This window comes from Gossypium hirsutum, chromosome D10, assembly GCF_007990345.1.
Source record: "Gossypium hirsutum isolate 1008001.06 chromosome D10, Gossypium_hirsutum_v2.1, whole genome shotgun sequence".
NCBI lineage: Eukaryota > Viridiplantae > Streptophyta > Magnoliopsida > Malvales > Malvaceae > Gossypium > Gossypium hirsutum.
Window position 1 is genome coordinate 21203556 of NC_053446.1, and position 15000 is coordinate 21218555.

The 15000-nt window shown below is 30.8% G+C and overlaps 2 protein-coding genes across 2 annotated transcripts; both read right to left on the bottom strand.

The window, feature by feature from the left end:
• Positions 1-4994: 4994 nt before the first annotated feature.
• LOC121222051 (uncharacterized) lies at positions 4995-6787 on the bottom strand. The gene is made up of 5 exons (XM_041101937.1): positions 6743-6787; positions 5956-6066; positions 5761-5867; positions 5169-5430; positions 4995-5009 (listed from the first exon to the last, which is right to left on the bottom strand). Exons 1-5 carry the CDS (start codon positions 6785-6787, stop codon positions 4995-4997), a joined length of 540 nt encoding a protein of 179 aa, XP_040957871.1.
• A 1673-nt stretch (positions 6788-8460) lies between these two features.
• On the bottom strand, positions 8461-11439 carry LOC107914927 (stearoyl-[acyl-carrier-protein] 9-desaturase, chloroplastic). The gene is made up of 3 exons (XM_041102193.1): positions 11247-11439; positions 9206-9710; positions 8461-9121 (listed from the first exon to the last, which is right to left on the bottom strand). Exons 1-3 carry the CDS (start codon positions 11360-11362, stop codon positions 8561-8563), a joined length of 1182 nt encoding a protein of 393 aa, XP_040958127.1. The 5' UTR covers positions 11363-11439; the 3' UTR covers positions 8461-8560.
• Between the last annotated feature and the right edge of the window lie 3561 nt (positions 11440-15000).

Genomic DNA, 15000 nt, shown 5'->3' on the forward strand with positions numbered 1-15000 from the left:
CACAACTTTTCACACCACCGCATGGCACACCTGGCTTGCACACGCACCCGTGTGTTGTTGGCTGTCCCGTTCTGACAACAACAAAAAATACAGAAGAATAAGAGTTTCAATACCCTACTTGAAACAACGACGACCTAGAAACAATTTTGAAACTCTCAAAGCCTAGAAACCAAATCCAATTACTCAATTAACAAAGATTCAAAGGGATATGCTAAATCACAATAACAATCAACGTCGAAACCTTCAACATACAAACCCGAAACAAACAAAACTTGCTTACCGAAAGTTCAACAGTGCACACTCGAGTTCTAGATGACAAGAGAAGCGTTAGGCGTCACTTGACCTTCCTCTAACCTTCCGTAACCACGAGCAAACAAAGCAAAACAAAACCGATCAACACCCTTACTTTGGGATTTCAAAGAAATTCACAATTCATACCTAACAACCAGAATTACTACGATTTAATCTTACCTTTAAGCACCGAACAACCAACAGTATAACATGATTAACAATTAACCCAACAGAATGTTATACGAAGAGGAATTCAAGAATGATGCCAAAAAGAAAGAAATAAAAAAAAAACAATGAGGGAAAAAGAAGTTATACGTATAAGGAAACTCGTTTAAAATTCTAAGATCGGTATTTATGGAGAAGTGCAAAAATAATATTCCTTAATGCACACGCAGAGATTCGAACACAGGACCAATGAAACAAATAAATGCTTAACCATTGAACCACTAGGCTCATTATTTAAACATCAACGCACATAATTTAACTTATGTGACACATTCAAGTCTAAAATTCAATCAAAGAATACGTAAAACTTCAAAAGATAAAACTCGAACATCAGACCTTCAGTGAGCAACCAGGCACATTACCACAGAAACACCCACATGTTCATTGACACAACCTAATAAGAAAACCCACATTTTTGGGGCGTTATTCTAGTTGAATTAGTATAATACAAATAATATTTATTTAATAAAAAAGTAATACCTTGTTGAATTAGGAGAGAAGGGAGGCAACCCTAGTACCCCTCATGCTTGTCATGATGGGTTTTGGACTTCTCCTGTATCAGGTCCAACTATATGAGTTTCCTAGATTTTTAACCCTGCATTTTATAATTTAATCCAACCTAATACATGTTTTTCTATTTCCCAAAATAAATATTATTTATTAAATTAATTTAAAATAATTAATTTTCCAATTAAATACTTTTCTTAACCAAATTCTAATTCCGTTAAAATTATGACAATTTTACTGTAAAAGAATCTATGAGAAATATATTTAATTTCTATATTCAATGGATTCACAATGACCAATTAATTTTATTTTTAAATTTCAATTAATTCTCAAGTCATTTCCATACATAAATTAATCATGTCTCCAAAACTCTTAACAAGCTTGTGAATACAATTTTTGACATCCTAAAATTAATCATGCAACATGATTCATGACCGTCAAGGATCTCTCGGATCCATGCCTCACCTAATTGTTTTGAATCCAAGCATGGTTGCTTCAGTATATACTTTTTATAATATAATTGCACAGAAGAAGACGCAACATGAAATAATTGGTTAAAACTTTCCATGCATTGTAAAATCTCTTTCTTTTCCCTTTCATCATCACTTCCATCACCATTAGAATTGTCAACCATACTCAGCACATGTGAACAAATTCTATATAAAAAAAACAAGCATAAACAACTATTTATAAAACTAGATTTCACATAAATAAATAGTCAAACGAAGATTACACATGGATGGCATTTATAAGTCGCATAGTAGATATCTCAATACCTAGAAGACTACAAAATTTTGAGCTCTCCTTCATTTCCATCTTAAGCCACCAAGCTCTAATATTGGGATTAGTTGATAAAAACACAATTCGCTTGTCCTTATTGATTAATAATTTCATTGAGAAAAAGTATAGCAGACTAGCTTCTAGAACTTCCTCCGACAAGCTATCAAGCACTTTGATTGCTTGTGGAATACCATATGGATCTATAATAGGGGTCAAACTAAATGTGACTTGACTCATATTGTTAGTTGCACTGCATAAATTTTAAATTTGTCTGGAAAATCTTGTAGTCCCTTTAATTTTCTTTTAGGATTTCTTCCTTCCAATTTTAAAATGTGAAGTTCATGGCTTAAGTGTTTTTCTTTTTTTATTGTTTCCATTAAAGTCATATCCCACTTGACTTGAAATGTGAAAATCATTTATTGCATTTTCTTCCTCATTCTTTTCAAGTATTTCATTGTCAACATCCTCAAAAAATTCACTAGGGAGTGTACTCGAAGAAAGTGCCCGTGCTTTATCACCGGTGGCAACTATCCCCATGAACATCTAGTTCAACTTCCTTTCAAATTTAGGATTAATGCTTGAAGTTCTAAATTTTTGAGCTTTAGGCACAACCTACATATAAATTGATAGTTCAAAAATCATCTGATGCATTAACGATTCCTTTTAAAGGATTCCACCCTAGATCAGTATCTTCACCTTTAAGCTTTTTCCAAGCCTTCCATTCTTTTTTCAAGGCATCCCACCTATTTTTAAATTGTCTTTTTGAATAAGCGTTATCTGTTTCATTCTCGAAGATGACCGTTATTTTCAGCCATCCCTCTTTTGTGAAATGAGTACCAGGTCTATTGCCTTTCAATATCTCTTTAATAAATATATCAGAATATTTCTGTTAATCTCTTATCTCACATTGCTTTGACCTTTTCACCACTAACTTCAACGACCGAAGTACTTTCCATCTATTATATAAATATATATGATCACATAGAAAATTGAAAATCAATATTACAAAAAATTCTTAAAATATAAATAAATAATCTTTAAATTTAGTTTGTATATATCAATCTTCCCCTGCATACAACAATACTATTTACTTTTGTTCATGAATTTCACCAAATTTTTTAGATTAGTATTTTACAAGTTAAACATTATGTATATGAACATATATCTAAAAGCATACAAGTGAGAGTTTAGTTGGGATTATGCTTTCGGTGGACGTGCTTCTTCAGCCAGTGAAGCAAACAATTTGACAGGGAATTATCAATAAACTACTGTACATTACACTATTAATGAACACAAAAGCAAATCCTATATAGCTTGTCAAGAGTTAAGAACAACAAAGTGAATAGAAGGAGACCAAACAAAACCCATTTTTAGATGGAGACTAAAGCCATTTACCTCTCACGGAAAAAGTAAAAAAAAAAAGAAAAAAAAAGCATACCTTGAAGGAACAAATATCAAAAGATGTATCTTTGAAACAGAAGGGCAAGGTCCTCTTCCACTGCTACTTCACAAATCAGACTTTTATTCAAAGAAAATGATAGAAGGAAAAGTAGTTCAAAGAACTCTGCAAAAGTTGAATGACCAGAGTAAGAGAAAGTTGGGAAAGTAGTTTAAAGAACTACTGCAAAGTTGAGAGAACTAGAAAAAAAAGTTATTTTGGTTGGTGTATGGTAATAAAAAATACCATCAGGGCACGTTTGGTTCGCTGTAATGGAATAGAGACGTAATGGAATAGAGGCGTAATGGAATTGAGGCGTAATAGCAATTCAATTGTTTGGTTGAATGTAATGGAATAGAGACGTAATAGTATTCTTGTGTTTGGTTGAATGGAATGGAGGTGTAATAGCATAAGGGAAAAAACTGAAATGACTAGAATACCCTTAGCAGAAATTTGTTTAGGTAAATGATTATTGTTATTGTTATTAAATTTTAATAAGATTATTAATATCAAAAATAAATAATTTAATCATATTTTAACATAATTATTATTAAATATAATTTAATTAAAATATAGAATTTAATAAAATTCTTAATATTAAATATTCTTATATGAATTTACTAAAATCATAATATATAATACATATTTAATGTGCTAAAATATCATTAGTGAAACAAATAATTTAATTATTCTACAATAAAAACAAAAATATTAGAAGTAATAAATAACTTGAGAATTATATTTTACATCCAAACATAATATTCATATATTAACAAAAAGTTACATAATTTCATTAGTTTACATGTCATAATATCCAAGCATAATATTCATATATTAATAAAAAGACTAATTTACTTTTTGATTTAATGTATAAGGAGTAATTTACTCATTTTTTCAGTGGAAAGGGCAAAATACAATGCAACTCCTAATATAATGGCTTCTATAGTACTTTTACCGTTTTGTTTGTTTTTCAAGTATTCTGAAGGAATTGGATTGTTTTTAGCATGGAACAGAGACCTATTACTGTGCAACTTATCAAATGGAGAATTGGAAGGTTGTTTTTTGGTAACTTTGATGTGCAACATTTGGATTATAATTTCTTTTGCAGAAATGATCATATGAACGAATTTCTTCTTCTATTTTTTTGTTCATTATAACTTGAGAGAGATTTCCCACAGACAGGATGGCTGTTAGAATAAAGCCTCATTGTGAATTCTATATTATATATTGGGATGCCTGCACATAGATCGGCCAAGTGCTAAGAAAAGCCAAGTAAACCGCAAGGAGAGTTAAACTATACTTCATTTTCTGCCAAATTAAGACCATCTCAAATATGCACAAGGACTTTGACAAATGTTGATGAGGCAAATTCATCTTTTGCACAAGGTAACTTAATGACATTTACTCGAGCAAAATCAGAATATAAAATTGGTGAATTCATTCAAGGGTATGTCAAGTACATACCTATATCTAACGCTCATCAATTACATCCAGTTATAGATGTGGTGTATCTTTGCTTTTCTAAACTCAAAATCAATACTTGACATTGGTTTGCTTAAAAAATGTAAATAGTAATAATGTCTATCAGAAGATCAACCACAATAATAATTAGAAAGGTTTGAGAGAAAAATCCATGAAAAAGAATTAATATGGCCATTTCATGTGCCAAAGAAGTCCTACAAAGTGCATTTATATGAAAAAGAAACATTGGAAAATCAGCCTGTTTGCTGTTGGAATTATGGTAAATGATCAACTACACAAAGCCAGCCTAGAAAAGTAAATCAACAATACAAAGAAAAAAAATGAATTTTTCAATGAAAATATTTATGAGCTTGCACATTTCCCATCCTGAAAGTTATTAAGACTATTATGATAGCTCAAGATACAATCTATTAAATATATGCATAAAACAAAGTCAAATCAGTACCTTTAGGAAATCTAAAGCAGCCGAGGCAGAATTGAACCCTGTTCTTGGATCTTGACTAGAAATTCTTTCATTGCCTGTTTCTGACAACCGGCTTCTGAGTTGCTTTATAATGTCGTCCTTAAGTTCTTTGTTTGAATCCTTGGTTTTACTTGAGAATTTCTCCAGACAGTTGGATTCAAATACTAAAGCAAGAGCCTCACATGCTGCTGCACATATTGCTTCATTATTACTGTCTAATATGTTGGAGAAGTATGTAATTGCCCTGCATCCAAATTTGCAGATCTATCAATGACATTTCAAATTTGTTTGCAGATGGAAAACAAAAAGAAAGACGATAACTATCTAGAGGTTGTAATTGTTAAAAATTTACAATAAATGAGACTTTTTAATTAAAAGGCTCACCCTTGCCAATTTTTGTGACTTAGCATCCACCCATCAATGGTAAAAAGAAGAAAGGACCAAGCGGATATCATGGTCAATGACATTTCAAATTTGTTTGCAGATGGAAAACAAAAAGAAAGACGATAACTATCTAGAGGTTGTAATTATTAAAAATTTACAATAAATGAGACTTTTTAATTAAAAGGCTCACCCTTGCCAATTTTTGTGACTTAGCCCCCACCCATCAATGGTAAAAAGAAGAAAGGACCAAGCGGATATCATGGCAGTTAAAACAGCTGGTGAATCTTTCCTTTCAATCTGATGAGACATAGAAGGAAACCTATCCTTTTAGGCTCCAATTTAAATTACAGAATATATAGATAAAAATATCAGTTAAAATTCATACACTAGAGTCAGTTCCAGGATTAATTAAGTCCCAAAGTAACTTCATTACTGATTCAGTCTCATCCGAGTTGCTTGCACCGAAAAATGTAACAACAGTCAAGCAACCAAGAATCTGCGCAATACAAGAAACTAAACCTTACATCCAATGCATATGCATAACTATGCTATATGCATATATATATATATATATATTCAATGCATAACTGTTTGACTTCATTCATTCAAACAACTAGCATTAGTTTTCAACATATTTTCACAAAATTTCCTTCTTACCACATTATCATAAAATTTCATGCCAAACATTAACAAATCTCCCTCTAGATATACATATAATAAACCATAATTATCACTTATCACATTAATCAAAAACATAGGATTCGGATGCTAGCCGCAGTATAGAAGCAATATTTGAAAACGAAATTTCATTATTTTTCCTACTGAAAACATGAAACACCATCAAGATACATCTAAAAACACAAATTACAATTACAGGTTCATATTGCTTACAAGCTTATGATTTGATGTATTCAGGAAAAAGCAAAGATAGCAATGACAGCTTTATGATGTTGGAAATCCATGAGAACTCGAAAAAAGATAATGAAACTTACTATTTTTTATCCTCTTGTCCATTATCTTCTTTGACTAAAGAGATCAAGTAAAACCCCAAACTTTTACAATTACTGCAAAGTAAACGTTAACTACTGCATAAACGCTAAACTTTTACTTATGCACTTCTGGAAAAGTTCAAGTTCTGAAGCCAATGGTTCGAAAATACTCGGCTAACATACTTTCAACAGTTCCCTCAGGTAAATTACAAACATAGATGGAACCATTTGTAGGGTATCCTCTTCCTGAATTGGTTGCTATAGTTTCTTCACCTCATCAAAATCCTTCTCAAAAGTTCTAAACAAAATTAAATGCTTCGCTAAATTTATAATTAGAAATAAATGTAAAAAAATGCTTAATTGATACTGCATAGTGGCATTAACAGAAAATATTATAAAATTTATTAATATTACAACGAAATAAACACAGATAGAAAAAGAAAAGATTGAACCTAAATCAAAATTTTAAACTAAATAAATTAAAAACACTAAAATTTAGGATAATCGGAAAACATAGATAAAGATCTAAAGCGTAGAAATTAAAGGAAAGGAGACAAGGTATTCTCACTGGTAGTAGAGGCGCAGGTGGCGGTGCTGGAAGTTCAAATATGTGAAAGTGATGACATTTTTCGTTCCTGATAAAATGAAGAGCAAAAACGTAGGAGAAGATGGAGCTGAGGGCAGAAATCGGTTTTAAGTTCCCAAATGTAAGAAGGAAAAATCAATGAAGAAAAGAAGTAAAAAGATTACCTCTGCAATCAATGGAAGGGAAACGTCGGAGAGGATAAGCTTGATGAGGGCAGAAAAAGATTACCTCCCTTCCCGCTACTGTTTCTCAGTCGCTGCAAGAAGCGGAAGAATGGTGAAGCCCTTTGGCTATCAGCGTACCTTTGGCTGGAAGAAGATGAAGGCGAATCGATTTGGCTGGAAGAAGATGTGAAAACATGAAGGTGAATCGATTTGGCTTGATTTGAGGATATGAAATCAATGGGAAATTTTTGGGGAGAAGAAGGCAGGCTATTTTGGTCTCAAAATTAAAGAAGAAAACGGTGAATAGCTATAACAAACTAAAATCTCGGAGTACCTATTATAGCTGCAGAGGGAATAGGCAAGGAATAGCAAAACCTCCGAATCAGTAAACGGTGAACCAAACGGCGTATTGGGTGGGGCCACCGAATCGAGGTGTAATGGCTAATCCATTACACCCAACCAAACATGGTGTCAGTGTGTTTAAATAAGGGTGAAAAGTAATTTGACACCCAAAAGTGATTTTGCAGCAAAAGCGATTTTACAGCAAAAGCTCAAATTTCATGCTTCCGCGTTTGGCCAATTTTTGGCATTTGAAAAACACTTCTTTCTCTCAAAAGCGTCTTGTTTAGGAATACTTTTATCTCAAAAGCGCTTTTTGTCTCAATAGTGCTTCTTAGAAGCATTATTAAACTAGCCCTTAATACCTTTCTCCTCTGTATCTGAACTCATAAATTTAAAATTTGATTTCATAAACTAAAAAATTGCTGTTTTAATGAAATTTAGTTTATTTAAAAAAATTGATTTATTTTAAAATTTCATTAAAATTACACTAGAATAAAAAAAATTAGTGACGACTTTTTTATTTTAAAAAGTTGGTCAAACTATTTTTAAGAATTTTAAAAATGGTCACAACATGTATAGTACAAATCACAAGTAATACATATTGAAATAATTAGAGTTAAATTCATCTCAATACAAAATAGAACAGATAGAAACCCAAAATATACTAAAAAAGAGCACAAACATAATAAAACTTAAATCCGTAAAAAAAACTACACATAATATTTGCAAAATTAGAAAGCTATACCTATACCTTTATATGATAAAACATCCATAAAATATTATATTTAATAGTTTAAGAAAATCAAATCTCCATAGAAATACTCAAACTTTTATACTTTATAATATTTTGAATAGCTATGACTTTACTTGAAAGATAAGATCGCATTCCATAGTTGTTGTTTCAAGACTTTAGAGCATGACTTCTCTATTAAAAATCCAACTGAAGGGAAGACTTGACGCTTGCTTTGCTCTTAATTGAAATCTCTCTTCCAATTTTCTAATTTTTGGAGCAAGATTACATACAAAATCCTGAGCTTTACGCCCATCAGCTGAAAGTCCAGTTAATTCCTTCACGTTCCATCGATCCACCAAGAACTCCACAATATCAGCATAGTCGGAAGCAGTGTAAACCCCAAGTCTTTGTGCAACAGCCGAGAAGTGGTCGAAAAGGTTTTCGTCTTGCCCATCGTACATCAAGTAAGCAGGCATCGTGATTTTCTTCCTCATCATGTTGGCAAAGGCTCGAACGGTTTCGTCAGGATCCACCTCAAACAGCTTGTTAGTGAGTTTGGTATAGGCTGTCTCGTGCCGCTTTTCATCCGCGGCAATGAAACCACATATTTTAGCCAACTCAGTGTCCCCATACTCCTTAGCGAGTTTTGCAGTGTTTCCATGGGAAATAAAAGTTGCCCTTTCTTGGAATGATGTGTAGATCGCTCCCAGATATGGGTTGTTTTCGCTCTTCGAGTCCTACAAATATAAACTCAGATTTAGCTCAATTGGTTCTGAATTAAATAATAAGATAGTGGAGCAACTGGCAACCATCTCACTTACCATTCCTGAAGCAATCAAATACTGGATTGTCTTCTCGATTTGCCTCATGTCGACTTTTCCCGACAAGTAGAGATACTTATTAAGTAGGTCGCCATGCCTGTTTTCTTCAGCGGTCCATGCCCTCGTCCAAATGGCCCAAGGAGAAAGGCTAGCACCTGTTTCATCACTAGTTCCATCCATGGTGTTAAGCAACGTCTGGTAAGTTGGAAGGGCTTCCTCTGTGATCATATCACCAACCAAAACAACAAAGTAATCATCTGGGATCTCCTTGGTTCTTTCCTGTATCTCTTGGATTTGATCATAGAACCCATCAGACGTAGGATCGGGAAGAAAATCCTGGGGTTGCCAATTGTTGTCAATTGGTTTTAGGAGACTGAAAAGGTTTTCCTCTACCCAGTTCTCCAAAGATTTAAACACCTCGATCTTTTGCGGGGGCATCGAATGTGTGACTTGAACATGCTTATCTGGACGAGGCATATATGTCTTTCTCAGATTTTCACTTTCCCTGGATTCAAATATATATCTTTTGAGTTACTTTTATATGTCTTCTACTCAAATTTTGATTCATAGTTTCTTTTAGAGAATCAATATTAAGCACAAACAATAGAAGAATAGGAATAATTCGAACTAAAATTAGCTCACTAAATTAAAATTTAGATATAGCAGCAACACATAATGAAATTGAAGGCTCACATATGATAATTATATAAGATAAATCTCGAACCTAAATATTTAAGTATCTAATAACTCAACAACTATTGAAAATAATATTATAACTAATATGGTTTATTCACGTTTTGTGTTGAGTTGATTATTTATTTGTGTTAATTTATAGAATAAAAAATTGAAAATTAAAGTACATCCTAAGTCTTCGTACATTTTAAATTTAATCCCTCTACTTTTTTGATTTAAAAATCCACTTTAAAATTATATATAACCATGTAACATTTTAATCGAAAAATTAATGTTATTAACTATTTGAACTAATTAAAAATTGTATGATTTATAGAGACCAAATTATGTTAGAAATTAAACTGTAAGAAGTATATCTCAAATTCAAAACCAATAGAGGGACCAAATGTGAAATTGAACTATTTTTCTATAATGTAAAGAAAAAGAATAAAAACAACATGGTACATTCTTGTGTCGATAAAAGAAGGTCGAAAGTGACATTTTGAAATTAAAAAAAAATCACTTGATAGTTATATAACAATAAAAATAACATTGAAAATACTTATTGGAATTTTTCTTAAAAACACTCGTTCAAACTTGTCATGATAAAATATTTTTCTATTGAAAATGGTGTTCTGACATCAACATTTTGATTGAAATATTTAGCAATATTAACTATTTATACCTATTAATGATATTATAAAAGTAGAGGGGCCAATTTATGTAAAAAAAATTAAAGTATATAAATTAAATCTCAAGTTTCAGCATAACCTAGATGCAAAATTTTAGTTTGATTAATGAGAAACTATATGTCAGTTTGTAAGATTTTTAGGGCATTTAAATTATATATAACACTATAATATTTTAATAAAAAAACTAATCGTAATAACCATTTAAACTAATTAATAAATTTATTAAAATATAGGGATAAAATAATGTTATAAATTAAAGCGTAGAAATTAAATCGGAAAGATTAAAAGAGTTGAAAAATTAAATGGAGAACTAAGATGGCTTTCTTTTTTATACAATTGGAGGACGTCTTCTTTTAATATCTATTTTGAGTAACTTACCAGCGAATATTTTTAATGTTAATAACTATTTTAAGTAACTTACCAATAACTAAAATTACCAATTTTATTTAAAGTATATTTTAATGTTTGATGCAAATAAATGTTGAACCCAATACCAACTGTGAGTGAACTGTATATATATGTTTTTAATAGAAAATTCCAGCCAATAACCAAGTTCAAACACATTTTTCAACATATTTCTCTCTATATATTAATATGAAGTAGAAAGAAAATGATGAAAAAGGAAGAAAGATAAAGAAGATGAAGGGGATATTGAAAAAGGAAGAAGCAGCACTAACTTGGAGGCAGAAGGGAGAGTGGAGGCCATGAAAAACTTGGGAGATGAGAAGGTAGCCATTGCCGGAAGACCAAAACATGGGAGTTTTTGTGGGATGTGATTCAATTTCAACGCCATTCTTTCTTTATTTTCTTTCGATTTCAGTTTGGGTCTGCCTTTCAATTTTCTCTACAACCGGGAAATCTTGTTTGGACTAACCCAATTAAAACTCCCACCTTTTATCACATTACCCCTAATTTTGGTTTTAATTACCAATTCAAATCTTCTGTCTTTCTTCTTCTTTTTACTCAACAATTTTACAATTCTCATAATAATAAAAGTATTATTAATTAGATATTGTTTAATATAATAGTATATCAATCTGAAATTAATTAATTTTGTCATATTTTTAAAAATTTCTACTTAAAAAATAACATACTATATTATTAATTAACAAAATTGTAAAACTATAAAATAAATCATGAAATATAATTGGATAAATTAAAATAATAAAATTCAAAGTTCTTTAATTAAATAAATATAATTTTATTTTAAATATGAATAGTAATTAATAATATTAAAATCAATCAATAAAAATTAATTGCATCAAAATAAAATTATATATAAAAAAGATAATATCAGTATATTGGTAATCTAATCTATAATGTAAAAATTTATTCATTTATTTATAATGTTTTCATTATCAATGTAATAGTAATTATCACTTAATTTGTAACCTCCCCAACCCGGCCTAAACATTAAGCCCGGTTTCGAAAGATTACATTAGTCATCGAAATGGTCCAATAAGCTATTGAAGTTTTTAAAACGGTCATATTAAAACATTTGTTTATTTTAGAAGAAAATTTAGTCTGTTTTTAGGAAAAAAAACAACAACTCATGGGTTAATAAAAACCGATTTTTCTTGTAACGGTGTTCTAGATTTTGAAAAGTTAGTTATTTTCTAATTTATTTATTATCCAAGATTTAATTATTATCTAGCACCAGAAAAATGATAATTCACTTAATTTAAATAAAAATTGTATTTCATGCAAAAATAATTAAAATCCATATTTCGATATCCTAAGATCAAATTAAAAGTCAAGTAGGCTATAAAAAAACAAATCATAAATCTCATGTCATAGTTCTAAAATAAAATGGTACAGTTTCTGAAATGTAAAAATATCGAATAATAAATCTAAAATATTTTAATAAATTAAAATCAAGCTGAGACCCTCTAGATGTCGTGTCCGCATTCTAACCTAGTGGGTCATCTATAAAGATGGAAATAAAAGGGGAGTGAGCTATGAAGCTCAGTGTGAGTTCCATCACAAAAAAATCAGTGCAACCAATTAGCATGCAAAATCACATCACATAGAATAATCCACAATAGTAGTTTCAGAATATTGATATATCAGATCAACTCAACAATGTATATGTATATGTATCATCTTAGAAATCTCATAATTGTATGCACATTCTTTATGAATGCAATACAGATTTCGGTTTAACAGAAAAGATCTTACCCCGTCGTTACACACCATAGTAAGAGTTCCTAAGAACTCATTCATCCCTACACACCGGGTTATGGATAAACCACAAAAGTTACAGGTTAATACGCTGGCAAATGGTTGTGAGTACACAACGTAATTGCAGATGAGAGCAGCCAGAATGTGGGTGGATGAACCACCAATGTTGCAGGTTAATACGTTGTTAGATGGTTGTGGATACACAACATAATTGCAGATAAGAGTTGCCAAAAAATGGGTGGATGAACCACCAATGTTGTAGGTTAATATGCTGTCAGATGGTTGTGAAAGCACAACATATTTGCAGATAAAAGCTACCAAATAATCTGTGGATGAACCACCAGAGTTGCAGATTATTAATCTGTCAGAACTTCCTCCTTTTAAAGCGTCTCGTCCCATAAAATGCAATATGTATGCTTATGAAAGATCAAAACGTTAACGAATAATATGCTTATATAGATCAATATGACAACAATAGATACGCTTTTAACTAATAAATACAGTAGCAAAACATATGTTTTTCATGGATACGACTTAACAGTATCGTGAGGTATGTTGAAAGTACAATAAAAAAATATAGATGCAACAAACATATATAATTCACATATCATGCATATATATAATAATTCAATTAATTAGATCATGGATTCTAACATTATTCACCTTGTCAAGGACTCAATTAAATAAAATAAAACACTAAAAATAGTTTCGAGAATGTTTAAGGACTAAACTACAAATAACATAAATTTCTGGGTAAAATTGTAAAATAGAGGTCACATAACCGTGTCGCCAGGCCATGTGGAAGGGTATTGTCGTGTGGGGGCTCGTGTGGTCCACACACCTGTGTGGGAGATCGTGTGGTTCTATTCCTACACTCGTTTTGCTCCAATTTACTTGTAAAAGAATACACAGCTTTCATCGAAAGTCCAAATGACGTTCCCTGTGGTCAAATCTAATCTGACACACCTAAAATAGGTCCTTTAAACGACATTTATACATGAGTTAACGATTGATTTCAAGATTTGTCAAGATTATCGAAAGATTCTGCAAGAACCGAAAAAGATTAAGTAATTGAATTGAAAGATTAACGTTAGATAGAAATTCTACGAAATATAATGAATGTTTATTGATGACAAATCTAAACTCCGATAGAAAACGATTGAACGGGGAATGATTTGATTCGGGGTAGCAAAGTGATCAATAACATTTAGGATGAAAACATGGTGTAAACAAAATGGAAGAAAATAAAAAGAGAATAAATAGAAAGATGGAAAGCAAATTCTATTAGGATTTGAAAAGGAGTAATACGAAAATCTAATTAGGAAAAGAAGATAAAAAGATGGTGGAATTCTAGTTCTATTGGAATTTTGAGGAAGGAGCAAATTGTGAATTATATTGCTTTAACCATTGGGCTATCGTCTATTTCTGATTTATTTTTTACGCTTAATCATATTGATATGTTTTTGGGCCGTGAAATCTCAAAATTAAAAGGGAATGAGAGACTTGAACCTATGACCTCCAAAAATGATTTTAGCATGCTAACCATTTGATCTAAGCCTATTTCTTATTTAATTTTTACCCCCAACAATATTTATTGTAGTGTGGTTTTTATCTTAAGTTGTTGAAAATTAAAAGGAAAAGAAATGGAAAGATGGGGGTTTGAGCCTAAGCTCTCAAAAGAGGAAAGCTAGCATTTAACCATTAAGCCTAAAGCCTACTTCTTACTTAATCTTATTTCTTAACTGTATATATTTATTTTAGACTCAACTTACATATTTTTTATTAGCTTACACATTTATTCAATTTTTTTTATTAACTTATAGTTCTTGGCACATTCTATTTTAGTTTATAACAACTAATACTCATAGTCAAGTCTCAATATTAATATTTTAATTCATTTCACCTTTAGTAAACTCTAATAAAATGACTTAGATACACGAAAACCATCAAGCCTAATATTCATTTCTTATTTAACATATGACATAAGTAACATTCATAATTCAACAATTAAATCATATGTACAGTATAAAACAATTTAATAAGGGCAATAATTGAAAAAAAATTCTAGAACTGATAAGTAAAACTCATTTAATTTTTAAAGCAAAGTCTAAGGACTAAATCATAAATTTAGTAAAATATTTTAGTTAAAATTTTTTGTAAAATCAAGAGTAAAATTACAGAATTATCCAAATAAGATTTAGTAATGCAAATTTTCAAGTAATATTTAGGGACTTCAATTGCATAGCATAA

Bases quoted from the DNA above. Each gene is read 5' to 3' on its own strand.
- LOC107914927 (XM_041102193.1), bottom strand. From the start codon at position 11,362: ATGGCGTTGAAATTGAATCACATCCCACAAAAACTCCCATGTTTTGGT. The intron at 9,711-11,246 runs GTTAGTGCTGCT...ATTTGAATCCAG, and splicing joins ACTCTCCCTTCTGCCTCCAA to GGAAAGTGAAAATCTGAGAA. The intron at 9,122-9,205 runs GTAAGTGAGATG...TTATATTTGTAG, and splicing joins ATTTGATTGCTTCAGGAATG to GACTCGAAGAGCGAAAACAA.
- LOC121222051 (XM_041101937.1), bottom strand. From the start codon at position 6,787: ATGGTTCCATCTATGTTTGTAATTTACCTGAGGGAACTGTTGAAA. The intron at 6,067-6,742 runs GTATGTTAGCCG...TGTATTGCGCAG, and splicing joins ACCTGAGGGAACTGTTGAAA to ATTCTTGGTTGCTTGACTGT. The intron at 5,431-5,760 runs GTGAGCCTTTTA...ATTTGGATGCAG, and splicing joins AGTCACAAAAATTGGCAAGG to GGCAATTACATACTTCTCCA.